Source organism: Trachurus japonicus, chromosome 4, assembly GCF_045865225.1.
Source record: "Trachurus japonicus isolate A0001 chromosome 4, Traja_1.0".
NCBI lineage: Eukaryota > Metazoa > Chordata > Actinopteri > Carangiformes > Carangidae > Trachurus > Trachurus japonicus.
The window spans coordinates 15,882,081-15,898,002 of record NC_140910.1 but is presented as its reverse complement, the minus strand read 5'-3'; the positions used below and the strand labels follow the sequence as shown (position 1 = coordinate 15,898,002).

Genomic DNA, 15,922 nt, shown 5'->3' with positions numbered 1-15,922 from the left:
TACTCCTTTTTTCTTCCCTGTCTACGTCTTTCCTTCCTCTTTTTCTTTCATCATCATTATCTATCCATTTATTCTTATTTAGATTAAATCCCTCATTTGTATGTATACTAATTGTACTTGTATGTGTCTGTGGCTACATGTTCTTCCTAAAACTTCTTAACTTAAAGATAATGAACCCTTTAAATATTACGAGCCTTCTTCTGATACCTGTATTTTTTCTAATGCACCCCTGTTGTCTGCTGTTGCAGGGGCTACTACATTGACTACGGGAAAGACAAGAAAGAGGTGAAGAGAAGAGACTGGAAGAGGCACGAGTTTCACTACGACAACATCGTCTGGGCTCTGCTCACCCTGTTCACTGTTTCCACTGGAGAGGGATGGCCTCAGTGAGTGTCTGACTGGGATCACTGGCAACTCTCATGCTGGATGAGGAAATTCAACAAGTATCATTTTCCATTTGAGGGCTCATTAGTTTTTTATGAGCATTACAGCCTTTTAACATCTGGCTTGTTCTTTGGAAATGGTCAATTCTGACCTTTGATGAAGGAAATGCAACAGATTTGATTAATTTAGCAAAAATGTAGCCATTTATTATCTCAATAAGGTTACACCAATATTCAACTGACAGTTCTTGTGGGTTTGTACTGGCCCAGCCCTCATTAATTAACTACTGCTGTGGAAATAAATTTAAATTATAGCTTCTTCCAACTAACTTGGCATTTGAGCCCAACCCAAGTGAACCAATACTTTCAAACACTTTCTCCTACTGTAAATGATTGCTGTTGTTTTATTTATTTTTTATTTTTTCCAGGGTCCTGCAGCACTCAGTAGATGTGACTGAGGAGGACAGGGGGCCGAGCCATGGGAACAGGATGGAGATGTCTATCTTCTATGTCATCTACTTTGTTGTCTTTCCTTTCTTCTTCGTAAACATCTTTGTGGCTCTCATCATCATCACCTTCCAGGAACAGGGAGATAAGATGATGGAGGAGTGCAGCCTGGAGAAAAATGAGGTGAGGGGGAGGATGGATGTAAACCTGCTTAACGGTAATTGTTTTTTACTGTTTACATGCCGATTGCATTCCTCTTTCTGCTGTCTTTTGTGTTTCAGAGGGCGTGCATAGACTTCGCCATCAGTGCCAAGCCCCTCACCCGTTACATGCCGCAGAACCGCCACACGTTCCAGTACCGGCTGTGGCATTTTGTGGTGTCACCCTCGTTTGAGTACACCGTCCTGGCCATGATTGCTCTCAACACCATTGTTCTTATGATGAAGGTGAGGAAAGTGAAGCAATTACGGGAGGAAATCAAAGACCAAATGATTCAGCTGTAATAAGATAAATTAAAGCACAGCAGCTGATTATCTACATCTCCTCCTCTCTCCCTCTCTCTCTCTCTCTGCCTGCCTCACTCCTGAAAATGACGTCACTCTCCACATATCCGTGTTTGCTAACAGGAAAAACAAACCTTGCCCCTTCTTCTCAGCAACATATTCTGTTATGAACTCGCGACTGTTAACACTTTGGTTTTAAAATAAGCCCTGATGTGTGACTCCTGACTAGAAGCATGAATGTGTAGAAATGGTTGTGTCCTTTTAAGGAGGCGCAGCAGCACCGCCTCATCCTGCTGTGATGTTTGCATTCGGATCTGCTGATGTTATAGGTTTGTGTCGGAGGGGGGGGGGGTTGTTGTTGGTTTTATATCTGGCCTTCTCTGGGGCTGCTCTGGTCGTCAGACAGACAGTCAGACAGACAGAGCCGAGGTGACTCAGCCTGTATTAAATATTGATCTATAATGTCCAGGGGCTGCTATTTAGCATGACCTCATTAACTGTGGCTGCCGCCCCTAGAGGAATGACTCCTTTTATAGTGCGACAGATGAGAGGTGCAGAGACTGAGGCACTATTTATGGGTCTGGAGGAATCTTCCATCAACCTGTAGATCGGTTGGGTGCAGGGCTGAAGATCACACATGTCAGACTGGCATCATGAGGTTTAGCTGCAGTGAATTGGTTAGGGAATATTCCACTTTTTTATCTTCCTCATTACACACCGAGTTTAACCTCTGCCATCTTTCTATTTTCAGTACTACTCTGCCCCGCCGACATATGAGGCTGTACTGAAGCACCTGAACACGGCTTTCACTGTTCTCTTCTCTGTCGAATGTGTCCTCAAGATCATGGCCTTTGGTTTTCTGGTGAGAGAAAAGGGCAATATGTAGCCAGAATGTGGATTCAAGATCCAATTTAGAAATGACTCAAGGTGTCTTCTGTTTTTATACAGAACTACTTTCGTGACACATGGAACATTTTTGACTTCATCACTGTCTTGGGAAGCATCACTGAGATTGTGGTAGACCTTCAGGTACTGAGAAAAATAAGTATCAATGACTACCACTAAAAGAGAGAGAGTGTACCTTGCAAACTGGCAGTATAAGATTTATTATCAGCCCTCTTCTCCAAACAGTTGTTCCCTCACTTTTATGTCGACATGAATACTGTTTTCCTGTCCCTTTGCCAGTTTGTTGATACATTCAACATGAGTTTCCTGAAACTGTTCCGAGCTGCTCGTCTGATCAAGCTGCTGAGACAGGGTTACACCATCCGGATTCTCCTGTGGACCTTTGTGCAGTCTTTCAAGGCCCTTCCCTACGTCTGCCTGCTCATCGCCATGCTCTTCTTCATCTACGCCATCATCGGCATGCAGGTCAGAAGCACGAAAGACAAGTTCTTGATCGCTCTCAATCTCTCCGTTTAGAGTCTTTTACATGCTACATTTACCATTTTCTTATCTTGTGTCCCTCAGCACCATTAAGTATGTTTGTTACATGGTGAAATTCAGTCTTTGAGGGAGACAGTGTTTATGTTATGCATGGTTTTTTTTTGCGTATTTGTGTATATATGTGTGCATCAGGTGTTTGGGAACATAAAGCTGAACGAGGAGACTCACATTAACCAGCACAACAACTTCAAGACCTTCTCTGGTGCTCTGATGCTGCTATTCAGGTAGGACACCTTGGCGCCTGCGGACTTTGTCAAGGTAGACACAAACTCGGATGACAAGATCCAACCCAAACTCAACAATACACCACATTTTGTATGCAGCTGCTCCAGTACTCTAGAGTAGTTAGTGTTTTTGTATTCAGTCAAGATCTAAACTACTCTTTATTTGTTACACTTAGCAACATATATCTTTAATGTTGGCTGACTGATGCTGCTTGGTTACATTAGTAATTTGCACCCTAAGTACCCAAGGGGCTATTCATTGTCAAGAGTTGATAGATGCTGCAGTCTACCACTTACCTCTGTAGCATATACGTAGCTTCACAAACACTTCAAGAGTTGTACATGTGCTGATGAAAAGCATAAAGGGTGAAGTAAAGAGATGACTATGGCAGTGTTGATACTCTGTTTATATCTCCATTTAAAGTGCCAGTTTGATCTCACATGGCACAATGATTTAAACATGGTTAAACATCATACTCCTTCAGTACTGCCTATCTTATAGACATATGAATTTAATTTACACATGACAGATTAACGTGCTAGATGCATTACATTTACACTACATATACTGTAAGATAAATGTGGCCACATTACCACTGACATTAAAAGAAATGTAAAGGTCTCGACTACAGCATACAGTAAATGTGTGCATCTAAAAGTCTAATGAGTCAAGTCTTATTGTCAACTTCATCTCCTCATGTTGCGTAATGTGTGTGTATGTGTCCAGGAGTGCCACGGGGGAGTCCTGGCAGGAGATCATGTTGTCGTGTCTGGGGGGACAACAGTGTGAGACCGATCCTTCCCTTTCATCTGACCCGGAGGGGGGCTGTGGCTCCGACTTTGCCTATTTCTACTTTGTGTCCTTCATCTTCTTCAGTTCCTTTCTGGTAAGACGAAGAAAATCAGAATGATCATTCTCCATTGAAACAATGCCAACACATCCACAAGTATACTACTAATCTTTTCACCGGGCATTTAAAAACATTAGATATCAAGGGTTCTCCTGCCTCCGCTGTTTTTCTTCTATCCAGATGCTGAACCTGTTTGTGGCTGTGATCATGGACAACTTTGAGTATCTGACCAGAGACTCGTCCATCCTGGGTCCTCATCACCTAGATGAGTTTGTCCGGATCTGGGGGGAATATGATCGAGCTGCCTGGTCAGTATTTCTCTTAATGCCACTCCAGCACTTTTATCTAAAGCATTGCACTTTTTATTGACATCAAATTTTAGTGTCATGTTGCAATATGATAAATATACTATATAGTTTGAAATCAATTTGATAATATCTAATATCTATGGGAAGATAATAATAAGATGTGTGTGTATTAGCTGGCTATTTCGGTTCTTCTTCTAATTGCTGCACACATTACTCACACACACACACACACATACACACACACACACAACTTGACCAGTCAACTCAAACTTATTCATCATTGTGAAACTTGGACTTAGGGTTTCAATGTGGTGACTGATCTGAAGCCATGAAGTTCTGAAAAATAATTTAAACGACAAATTAAGTTTCAAATCAAATTACTACAGTAATGATTCAGAATTAACTCTTAAAACAGACCGCAGATAAAAACCAATCAGCCACAGCATTAAAACCAGTCACCTGTTTCAGTCCTGATGGGTTCATGGGCACTTTACAAGTAGTGATGCACATGGTTCAGACACTACATTACGTAATGCTCACATCAATATTAAAGTAAGACAGTATCACTGTGAGTAGGGCTGCAGCTACTGTATAATGTCAAGAATAAGATATGTATCTCTGTTAGGCACCAGCATATTACAGTGCTAACTCTGGTGAGTGCGTCCAGGGGCAGCACATTATAAATCTGATATCAACTGATTACTCTCAGATCCATTGATTTAGTTTCAGTAGGAGTATTCATCAGCTTTGGAAAGCTCTGAAACACAAATGAATTTATCATCTCTCTGTCTCTTGATTCATGTTGATTTGTGGAACAATGACACACTGAGTCGTGTACTGGCTGTGGCTCTTTTATTGGTTTTGTGAGTCTCTCTATCAACAACAAGTTGCACCACAAACAAATCAGCCCCTAATAACCATGTCCAATTATGTCACCAGTGTTCAGAACAGTATTGTTTGCAGAACTAACAATGACAACTTTACTAACGATGTAATTTTGTGTGTTTCCACCGCAGGTTTAAAAAAAAAAAAGTTTGATTGAATGTTATTCAAAGTGATGCTTTAATATTTTTTCATGTTTCAAGTGTTTTCAAGTGGATTGACTTAACTTTGATCATTTCACCTTTAATGTGGACAACGAGGCTGTAATGACACCGCCACTACTGAAGACATTTATGTTCTTTCCAGTGGTAGGATCCACTATAAGGAGATGTACAAAGTTGTACGCACTATCTCACCACCCCTGGGCTTTGGGAAGAACTGCCCCCACAGGGTGGCATGCAAGGTTTGGTTCCCCCATGTCAACAACCCCCCTCCCCCACTCCCGCCCTCTTTGCCTCTTTCTTGTGGGGTCCCACCTAACGTAGCTCCTAGCCCTCCTCCCCTCCCTCCCTCCACCAGCCGTCACCACCCTGCTTGACCTTTTAGGGTGTCTGACTCAGGTCAAAGAATGATGACACTCCAGTCTCAGGGTACTAAGGCACCAGTTGTCCCTCATTTGAAAAAAATTGTCACTTTTCATTTTGTCAAAGCATTTCTTCTGAATGCTTAAAGCTTGTTTTTATGCAATTGTTGAGGACTTTGAGGGAAGCTGGCCCCTTTCTACCTTTTGGATCTGGTTTAACAATGTTTTTAGGACTTTCCTGCACACATACAACACTACACAACGTAAGTATTTTTATATTAGTACCAGATCCAGTGAGGCTGTCATTCCTTTGCTCATCCTGTCCGAGATTTTCTTCTTTCCCAGATTTCTATGCCCTGTTGGCAGCATAGAAAGAAAACAACCTGTTTTATTTCTCCTACTTTACACTCTCCTCCTGTGTGCTGCCTTGGAATAATCCTCTCTCTTGTATCTCCTCCATTTTTGTTCCTCTCTTCTTACCTATCACCCACACCTGTACGTTTTTTTCTTTACTGACTCCATCCCTTGGGAACACACTCCAACTCCAACATCATCCCACTCCCTTCCCTCCCCTCCTATCCCTTCCTCTTTATTCCTCTTTCTCATCCCCCATCATCATGGCTACCTGGCGCCCCCAGTGGTCGTATCCATTATACCGACATGTATGAGATGTTGACCAACATGTCACCACCCCTAGGCCTGGGCAAGAAATGCCCCTCCAAGGTGGCATATAAGGTAGATTAAACATTGGAGAATAACAGGCACTGCCTCATTTGTTAATCAACAAGAATAAGCTTATTTTGTGTGTCATACATTGATTATATGATGCAGTATTGCTTGTTGAAACAGCTTTGAGTTCCAGTATTTTTCATTGGCAGATATATACAGCACTACATACAATACATTTGCCTGTTTTGCTTTGCACTGTGGCAGAGAAAGAGTCATTCTGAAGCAGTGAGAAGTCGTTAATGAGAAAGTTGTTAAACATCTACATGCTAAATCTTGTAAAGTCTGCTGTCAAATGTTCTCACGTCATCCATACTTCTCTGTTTCTTACATATTCCTGTCTGCATGTGCCTCCTGCCAGAGCCCAGTGTTACGTCTGTGTCGTGTGTAATGTATGTGGAAGTGTTTGTGTTGTTTGACTGTGTGTGTTGCTGAGTCTGTGAGCCTGCAAGCATGCCTCATCGCAGATGAACACTACGCAGTAAGAGAATATGTGAGAATTTGTGACTTTATCCACTTTAGTTAAGATAGATGAGGACCAGAGTCTGTGCAGGCCTCTATTTACAGGAGGACAGGAGAGGACATGCAAAACTTCCTTCGATATAACTATCTTCTGTCAAAGAACAAAATGCAGGAAATATTTACATGCCTGGCTTTCTGTTCTCCTGTATGTCTTGGTGTAATTTAATTTAATTTAAGGTGAAACCAGTTTCAATTTACACACTGTATAAACTGTATAAGACAGTGGTTTAAATGACTCTTATTAAATTTGTGCTGATGCCCAAAAAGGCAACGCTGACGATTTTTCTAAATGCTAGTTTAAGTTCTTTTCTTCTGAAGCAAAATTGATTTAAATGTTGTTTATAATTTAATTAAACAGCGACCTTCCTGTGTCTGACATTGATCAATTGTAAAACCTGTAAAAAATATATAATTTGTAAAAGATTAGACGGTCATCTTTACTTAAAAAGTACTTTCTTTCTCTGCCACCATCAGAGACTCGTCTTGATGAACATGCCTGTGGACGATGACATGTCTGTCCACTTCACGTCCACCCTCATGGCCCTTATCCGCACTGCTCTGGAGGTCAAGATAGCCAGAGGTTAGATTCAATATCAAAACCATTCGAAAACTTTAACACACATTTACCCTAATGTAAAATTTAATTTTCTTAATTTTCTCATAAAATGTGTGTGTGTGTGTATGTATGTGTGTATGTTTCTAGGGGAAGAGGATAGAAATCAAATGGACCTGGATCTGCAGAAGGAGATCAGTGTCATCTGGCCTCATCTCTCTCAGAAGACACTAGACCTGCTGGTTCCTATTCACAAAGGTGACGTCCACATTTTACCTGCATCCTAACAGTACAATAATTCATATATCAGTAAATTGTTCATATATTGTAAAATGTACAACTCTGATATTATTGTAGAAAAACTGAATTGCACTTGTTAATGCATTTGAAGCGTCATGTCTGTGGTTTGATTATTTCCTCTTTCTCGCTCTCAGCCAGTGACATGACCATAGGGAAGATCTATGCTGCCATGATGATCATGGACTACTACAAGCAGAGCAAAGCTAAAAAGCTTAGACAGCAACTAGAGGAACAGGTACCGTGTGTTCTTATTAATGCTTAGTCAGTATCCACTGATTTAAATTTTCTTCATGGTGACTATTTAACCCAAGACTTTAGTAGGCTATGCAGTGCTACCACCAAATACAGAGAGTTTGAATTTTGAACTTGAATTTTTAAATCTATTTCTTATTAACAAATTAAAACATCTTTTCATCTTTTACATTCATTATTTCAATTATATTCTACTAGCAATGTTTGGCATTATTCGTTGATTGGTTTAAATTATTGTTCTCTCCTGTGTCTTTCTGTTCCCATAGAAACATGCTCCTATGTTCCAGCGTATGGACGCTTCCTCACTGCCTCAAGAAATCCTATGCAATGCCAAATCTCTGTCATTCCTCAGACATAGTGCAGGATCTGCTCTGTAAATACTCACATTTTACCCTCTTCTCTTTATTTATGGTGATAGGAATAAATAAATAAAAACTTGTTGTTTTGTTGTTGGAATCACTTTCACTTGCCTTGTGGTCCCTTCATCAGCAATAATGTTGTCAATGTTCATGTTGATGTAAACTGCAGCCTCACACTTTGTGTGTCCTTTCAGCACCAGAGGAGGTTTTGTTGCGCTCAGCCCCATCTCCCCCCAAGACATGTTCCTGCAGCCACTATCTTACTCCAGAGAGGAGAAGGAGGAGGAGATTGACGATGACTACCGTTCACCCTACCACCCCTACCACAACCCACATCACCACCATTTACACACACTGGTAAAAACCTGATCTTTAGAAATGTTGCCAGGTAATGTGATCAAACAAATTGAATTCCTTTTTTATTTTATGTTTATTAGTAATAGTACTTTTTTTTTTTTTTTTACGTTTTTTTACGTTTTTTGCCATTGACTTGTGTTGTGGTATTCCCAGTTTGATTCCTGAGTGTTGGAAGGAAATGTGAAAAGAGCCCACTCAGCCCTCCTCTCTCTGCTATTTGTTTAGGTGCAAGATGTAGTGGAGTATAACCAAGTGATGCAGCAGGCCAGGCAGGACCCAACAGTTATTAAATCACCTCAGCGGACAGCGTCTATCAGAGCGTCCTCCATGCCCAGACTGGCTGTTGATGCACAGGTGATAACCTTTATTCAAACCTATATTTATTTGCTATTTTATTATGTATAGTTTGTTCTTTATATTTTGCTATTTTATTATGTATAGTTTGTTCTTTATATTCTTTTACTATATGTTGTTATCGTCACTGTGTCGTCACTGTGTGTCTGTGTAATGCTGCTGCTGCACTGTAATTTCCCAGCTTGGGATCAATAAAGTATATCTATCTATCTATATTCAGCACTCAACAGGTCTGCTTTTAAACATGTAAAGCACTTTATAAATTTTGATTGATTGATTGATTGATTGATTGATTGATTGATTGATTGATTGATTGATTGATTGATTGATTGATTGATTGATTGATAAAAACTGACTTAAAATCAATAAGCAATGAAAATTCACTTGAGCAACATTAGATCTACTCATGTTTGCTGACTGACTGCCTTGGATCGAAGCTATTTGTTTTGCAGCCATTGTGGAGTTGACTCAGTACATAATGAGACCCACGCATCCCTTTATAATTATGTGTGAGTGTATGTTCTTGTCTGGGTATACAGTACGTGTAAGTGTTTGCGGATTGGGTGTCATGCATGGTTGCTTAAGTGATTCCTCTTCTGGTTATTTGTATGTATGTAGCCTGGGATGTCAGCAGAAGCTAAGCTGATGAAGCGTTCCTTCTCCACCATCGGAGATCAGTGTGTGAACGGCCTCTGGCAGGAACAACACTCTCTGGAGAGAGTCAGTCCTGACGGCACGTACAGACCCCGACAGAGGAGCTACCGAGGTCGCAACACGTATCATAACACCTGCTATAATCTGATTTGTATTCATAGAAATATTTGATCTGGAACAGTTGGGTTTGGTCTTTTAGGGTTAACCCTTCAAAGTCTGGACACATTATTGAATTTATTTTCCCTATAGACCTTTTCAGAGAGTATAAACAAATACAGGTGTTACCAAGAATACTAATTAAGGCTCCATTCCATTTAGTGTACCAGAGCGTTTTCTAATGAGCCACACCTGTCTTTGTTTATACTCTCTGAAAAGGTCTATACATGTATCTTTTGTAAAGGTTAACACTAAATTCAACAATTTTAGCTGCAGTAACTGTGAGGCATCATCACTACACACAGAATTTGGAACTGATGCATATGAAACTGAAAACCAAATTACACAGTATTATGAACTGTCATTAGATGTCTAATGGCTCTAGCCATCTTTATTGGGTGTGGACAGCTGGATATTGACTCATTCAGGATATGAAGCATTAATGGGTTCATGTTGTCAAGTGTTCTTTCCAACTTAAAGTTGAGAGTATAATTCAATTACATCTTTGACCCTATTATTTATATGCTGAAAAAAATACATGTTGAGCCCTTAAACTGTATTGGATGTGGTGGGATTTTATATTTTTGAACAATAATATGCAAAACTGAGGAGGTTTTACTCTTTAAAATGTCTTTGGTACACAACTTCCAGGCCCAAGAATCAACCACAGAGAATCGAGTAGTCACGAGAGGGGGCGATCTAAGGAAAGGCGCCACCTTCTGTCTCCTGACGTGTCTCGCTGCAACTCTGAGGAGCGAAGTCGAGACCCTTCGTGCGAGAGGAGAAGGTCCCGTTCACCTAGTGAAGGACGCACACAAACCTTGCAGAGACAGGTGCGAGACATTTCACTTTGTTGCCATCAAATCACACGTTTCGGACCTACGATGTGGCGTAATTACAGAGCTTCGTGTTATTTGCAGGTGAACGCATCAGGCAGCCCTGCTCACTCGGCCTCAGAGTCCGGTACTCCTCGTAATCGACGCCAGCTGCCCCAGACACCGTCTCGCCCGCGGCCTTACATCTCCTACTCGCCTCTGGTTTGCCGAGCCCACACCTCTCCCACACCAGCAACCTCCTCTGAGGGTCCGACCCAGCCTCAGGACGGCCCCGGTGGCTCCACGGAGCCGTCGTGGAGGGCCGACAAGGAGGGCGAGCCCCTGACTGCAGGCCAGGGGTCCGGAGGTCAGGCTGCAGGTCCGAGCCATCCATCTCCTCACCGCTACATCTCAGAGCCCTACCTCCCGTTCCACGAGGACCTTGCCGGTGGCGAGGCAGGTGGGGGACAGGAGACCCTTACCTTTGAGACTGCCGTGGCAACCAGCCTGGGACGGGCCAACGCTATAAGCTCTGCCCCTCAGCTCAGACACTCCTGGCAGGTTCCTAATGGGCATTTTCGGAAGCACTTGGGCCAGGCGAGTCCAGCCGGAGCCAGCGAAGTGCTTAGTGACACAGACGAGGACGACCGCTGCTAAAACACCAGGGAGGGAGAGGATGCGCAGACGGACTGGGCACCTCAGAGCAGCTCTACATAGCATCACATGGCTGTAGCTCCGTGGCTCTGAGACCTTGTATTCTCAGCACCAGTAGCATAACAAGTGGGACTGAACGCCCCCTGCTATTTTATCTGGATACTTGGGTGTCTGTCTACAATGTGTCCTTGCTTGTGTATCTGTTGTAGCTGGAGGGGGGCTACGTCTGTGAACATGGGTGTGTGTTTACGTGTGTGTGTGTGCTCTCGATAGAGAAAATTTGCCAAATCACAACAATAGCAGAGACTGACGGTACCATGAGTAGCTCACTGCAGGCGGCGCATCTCGCCGAGCCTTCCCACACAAGTTAGTGTTTTGATTGTTATTTGAACAAAACATGGTGAGAAGTCGATCTAAGGTGTCCAGCTCTCTTGTTGACTCCAAGAAACTGATGAAGTGAACTGAAGTGCATCTTGTGTAGGTGAACATAGAGGTAGCATGTAAAAAAAAAAGAAAAAAGTAATACAATGAATGTATTTTAGCTTTTGGTTCTTACGTTCAGGTCATTTGAGAAGGTTGCTGTTAAGTCTTTACTGTGCATAGTTGTAAGAGTAGCAATGAATCAAGGGTTGAGTCAGTCCGATTATGCCATGTTTATCACTGGCAACCAGCCATTCCCAACAGTTCATGTTTACAAAAACAATATCCACATGGTTCATGGGCATTATATAGTCACTAATCAATAAGTAGAGTCAATATAGGAAGTGAAGAAGTTATTTATCGGCCCTAATGTGAAAACAGTAAGCGGTACTTTCATCACAGCACAGTTAACGTCGGCTCGGTAGCGTGAAAATGATGTTGAAGATTTTGATCAGATGACAGAAAAAGAGATGTTTTGTCTCAGGATACTGGATCGTCCGTTTTGTAATATATCATCTTCTGAAACCTTAAGACACTCTTCAGATCTTTGACCTAAAATGAACAATTGTAAAAAAAGAAGAAGAAAAAAAGAGGGGCTAGATGAGTCTCTTAAACTTACACATCAGTCAGCATGATATGAATTACAAGACTGTCATAAGGACCGAACCAGTGGATATTTCCACGTCAGCCCTGTGGTCCACATCTGCTCTGTTCGAGGACTATAATGGCTTTGGCCTGAGGTATAACTATCTGTAGGACAGACAGCCAAACTGGTGTTCATGCTCCACAGTTCGGTCTGTCCGAGAGGTGACCAAAGCCATTTTCTTCCTGTACATAGAGCCGAGGATTTGTCTTCTTCAGGATGTGTTGCCTTCTTTCGTTCTCGTTGTGAAAATGATGAGAGGCTAAATGTATTTTATACATGTGATGCAAATGATTTTAACCACTTTGGATGCTTTTACAAAAGAGGAATCACAGGCACAGAACAGCTTGTGTCTTTGTTAACTGCCACATTGTTCCATTGAAGTCCATAGTTTGGTCAGTAGAAACGAGCATTACCGTATTTTCTGTGCTCCGGAGTTGTAGTAAATTTCCACATGCATGATTCATGGTGATAATGATAATGGGAGATGTGTGAGAGATGTCTCATAGAGCTGCCTGATTGTTCTTTTTTTAGTTCATCCATTAGGTTTAATGAGATTTATTTCACACAAAAAAAAAAGGTAATTATGAAACCCCAGGCAGAGGAATGTTTATGCTTTCTCATTCCCAGCATTCACTGTCATTTATTGTCGCCCCTGAATAAGATGTATATTTATATCATGTGGTGTTGTGTTGTTACAATATGTTGAGTTTGACATGTTTTCTGAAATGTGAACACAATAGACATCTGGGGATCCACATGTCAGAAGAGATCGCATCAACCTGCTACAGCCCTGAACAGACGGTTCTGGACTGAAACAGATTCATTTCAGCAGATAAACCTCCTCAGAAGTGTACCGACTACAAGGCTCGATTCGTACAGTACACACAGGTTAGGTGAAAGGCTTCAGCCTGTAGTTCATAGGACCGTGCTTAACATGTACAGTGCAGCCTAGGACTTGAACTCGATGTCCGTCTGTACAGAACAGCCTAATCTGTGCCTGGGGACACTCAACACAAAGAGTTCCCTAACAAGCTTGGATTACCTAGATAGAGAAGCTTTCTGGTAAATATGTAGTATAAACTGTACAAAATAAATCCATGTTTAATTTATTGCACTGTTTATATTTCATTTCAATCATGATGCCTGTCTATGACTTTAACAAAAGAAGTGTTTACATATCTGTTCAAAGGACCATTAAAGAGAGATCACTTGTCCCCTTTGTGCTGGATGATGTTACTGCTGACGGATTCTAGCTGCATGTAGCATGGATTTCTTGTTCTGACAAATCCATAGGCTACATGTATGGCAACCTCAAAGACTTTGTCACCTTTAGATGTTGATGCAAGTGTTTCCCCAAATTAGTTTAGATTAGAGTAACACAGGGAGGGAAGGCAGCTTTCAGGCCTAGGGGTCCAGAACAGCGGCCTTTTACTGCAGCATCCTTACTTTCCTAGCACTTAAACACTCCACTGGTTGTAACATTAAATAAAGGTTAAAATGGCCTTTTAAATACATTACAACATGAAAAGAAAAATATAATACACAAGACGTTTGCTGACAGCTTGGCAAATGGTGCTAGATGCACAACATCTCAATGATAGGACAAATGTTTTTTACCTGGAAAAAATATGAATAGAACTACCATAATTATGATTGAACAAATGAAACTGCCTTTTTCTCCCTACATATGCCTTTTTATAACATTGTGAACCTACTGACGCCTTTGGGAATGTGTGTTTTTCTTGTCATTGTGTCTGCTTACACATATTCCCAAAATAGCCAAGTGCGAAAGAGTCATTGGACTGGAAGCAGCGCGGAGACGTGGGTGAGAGTTTGTTGTTGAGAGATCTGAACGTAAGCTGAGTGTGTTTGTGTGAAGATGAGGATGCCAGTAAGGAACCACCATCTGGTCCATGTGCCACAACAGCTGAGATGTTTCTTCCAGGCAGCATCAGTTTTTCCCAAGGACATGCTGCTGCTTGTTTGTGTTTGGTGAGACCAGTCAGTCAGGCTACCACAGCAGTGTGAACCAACATCTTAACGCAAAGGATTATGGGAGGACCAGAGGAAACACAAACGCTCTGCAGGTGTAAAAGGTAAGCCGTCCTGGAGTTTGAGCCATATCTGATGTGGAAGTTGAAGAGATTATTTAGGCCTACAGCCTAAGCAGTAGCCTAGGCTATAGGCCTATGAATATTTGGGCTGACTGGCTAAACTACAACAGCAGAATCTGTTAGCCTGCCTTTCACTACCTTCATTTATCCAGTTGAATTAGAAATGTGTGGTTTATCCAGGGGTGGGATCAGGACGTTGAACTTTGACCTTTTATGCTATCACCTCGCTTCACAGCTGTTCAATTAATGATAAATTACGTTTGTCTACTTTTTTCAGAATTAAAAAAAAATGAATTAAATGATGTCTGGCCATAAGAGGATGAAGGGAAGAATTCAAGTCTGGAAACTTGAGCACGTATAGGCCTAACTTGAGGTAGGCTAAATGACCGCAGTGAAGTTTTAAGTTGGATATTTATTTCGACAGGCAAGTGGTCACGGGAGCGTGCCTATGTTCCCACAGCCCTATGTTCCCTCAGCCCTATGTTCCCTCTGGACTCTCTCTACCTATCTGGCCTGTCTAGCCTCTACCTGGTCTTTTTACTAAACTTAACCAACTCCTTTCTTCATTGCCTAAACCCAACCAATGGTGGGACCAAAGGGCTGAGGGAACATAGGGCCTAATTTTCAGTGACAACAAAAGTTAGAAATGAGGGAACATAGGGCTGAGGGAACATAGGCATGACCCCGTGGTCACTTCATATGCAGTAAACACACGGCGAAGACGGTACCGACTAACTGTTTTCAGAATAAAAATGTGAGGTAGCCTACCGTGTGCTATTGGGGCGCATGACGTCTGTCCGACTAACCATTTCTCCGACCATACATTTCTTTATTTTTGCGTCCATTAGTCCGACCTCCCATTTCTCCGACTTAAGTAGCCCTAACCCTTAACCTTACCCTAAACCTAACCTTAACACTGTAGAATGGGTAGTCGGAGAAATGCCGTCTGACTTTTGGGCAGTCGGACTGTATGCTCCCCGTGCTATTGAGAGGCTATAGCTAAAATGCTAATATTAACATATAAACATGTATTTAAAAAATATTTCGAGATTTAAAATGAAAAAACAAGAAGTATCTCACGCAGCTGTACTGATTTTAAGTCAAATCATCACATGGCCTGGAAGCTGAGCTAAAATGCTAATAGCCTATTAGATAAAAATTTATTTAAAAAAAAAAATAATTATGAACATGCAGCCAGTGGAGTAGGCCTATAAAGGCTACTTGATCCCACACTGATTTTGAGTCAATTGATCACATGGCAGATTTAAAATGTAAAAACAATAAGTAGCCTATATGCAGCCAGTGGAGTAACATTATCCAACACTGTCCAAAATCTGTCCATAATTTGTATACATTTTGTATAAAAAAGGATATTTCCTTTTTCAAGGGTGTGTAGGTTGAAAGGGATTTAGCTGAAGGCTTTGGTGTTAAACTTGACCTTGAATGTTAACGCACTGGGTGCTAATGCCGTCT

At 41.6% G+C, this 15,922-nt stretch overlaps 1 protein-coding gene across 5 annotated transcripts in view; it reads left to right on the top strand.

Moving 5' to 3' along the window:
- The window catches only part of cacna1ea (calcium channel, voltage-dependent, R type, alpha 1E subunit a), a 51,128-nt gene extending 37,571 nt beyond the window's left edge, over window positions 1-13,557 (top strand). For 2 of the 5 annotated variants that reach the window (XM_085774316.1, XM_085774318.1), the window contains exons 26-44: window positions 249-386; window positions 812-1,013; window positions 1,112-1,276; window positions 2,085-2,195; window positions 2,282-2,362; window positions 2,519-2,704; window positions 2,912-3,003; window positions 3,731-3,890; window positions 4,035-4,162; window positions 6,206-6,302; window positions 7,290-7,395; window positions 7,519-7,626; window positions 7,803-7,903; window positions 8,187-8,293; window positions 8,474-8,636; window positions 8,862-8,990; window positions 9,609-9,756; window positions 10,452-10,633; window positions 10,721-13,444. In XM_085774316.1, coding sequence (XP_085630442.1) covers window positions 249-386; window positions 812-1,013; window positions 1,112-1,276; window positions 2,085-2,195; window positions 2,282-2,362; window positions 2,519-2,704; window positions 2,912-3,003; window positions 3,731-3,890; window positions 4,035-4,162; window positions 6,206-6,302; window positions 7,290-7,395; window positions 7,519-7,626; window positions 7,803-7,903; window positions 8,187-8,293; window positions 8,474-8,636; window positions 8,862-8,990; window positions 9,609-9,756; window positions 10,452-10,633; window positions 10,721-11,272 — 2,956 coding nt within the window. In that variant the 3' untranslated portion in view covers window positions 11,273-13,444. Of the gene's footprint in view, window positions 1-248; window positions 387-811; window positions 1,014-1,111; window positions 1,277-2,084; window positions 2,196-2,281; window positions 2,363-2,518; window positions 2,705-2,911; window positions 3,004-3,730; window positions 3,891-4,034; window positions 4,163-5,350; window positions 5,448-6,205; window positions 6,303-7,289; window positions 7,396-7,518; window positions 7,627-7,802; window positions 7,904-8,186; window positions 8,294-8,473; window positions 8,637-8,861; window positions 8,991-9,608; window positions 9,757-10,451; window positions 10,634-10,720 lie in introns of all 5 variants that reach the window. The other 3 variants (XM_085774313.1, XM_085774315.1, XM_085774317.1) reach the window with 3 other exon arrangements.
- Window positions 13,558-15,922: the final 2,365 nt, after the last annotated feature.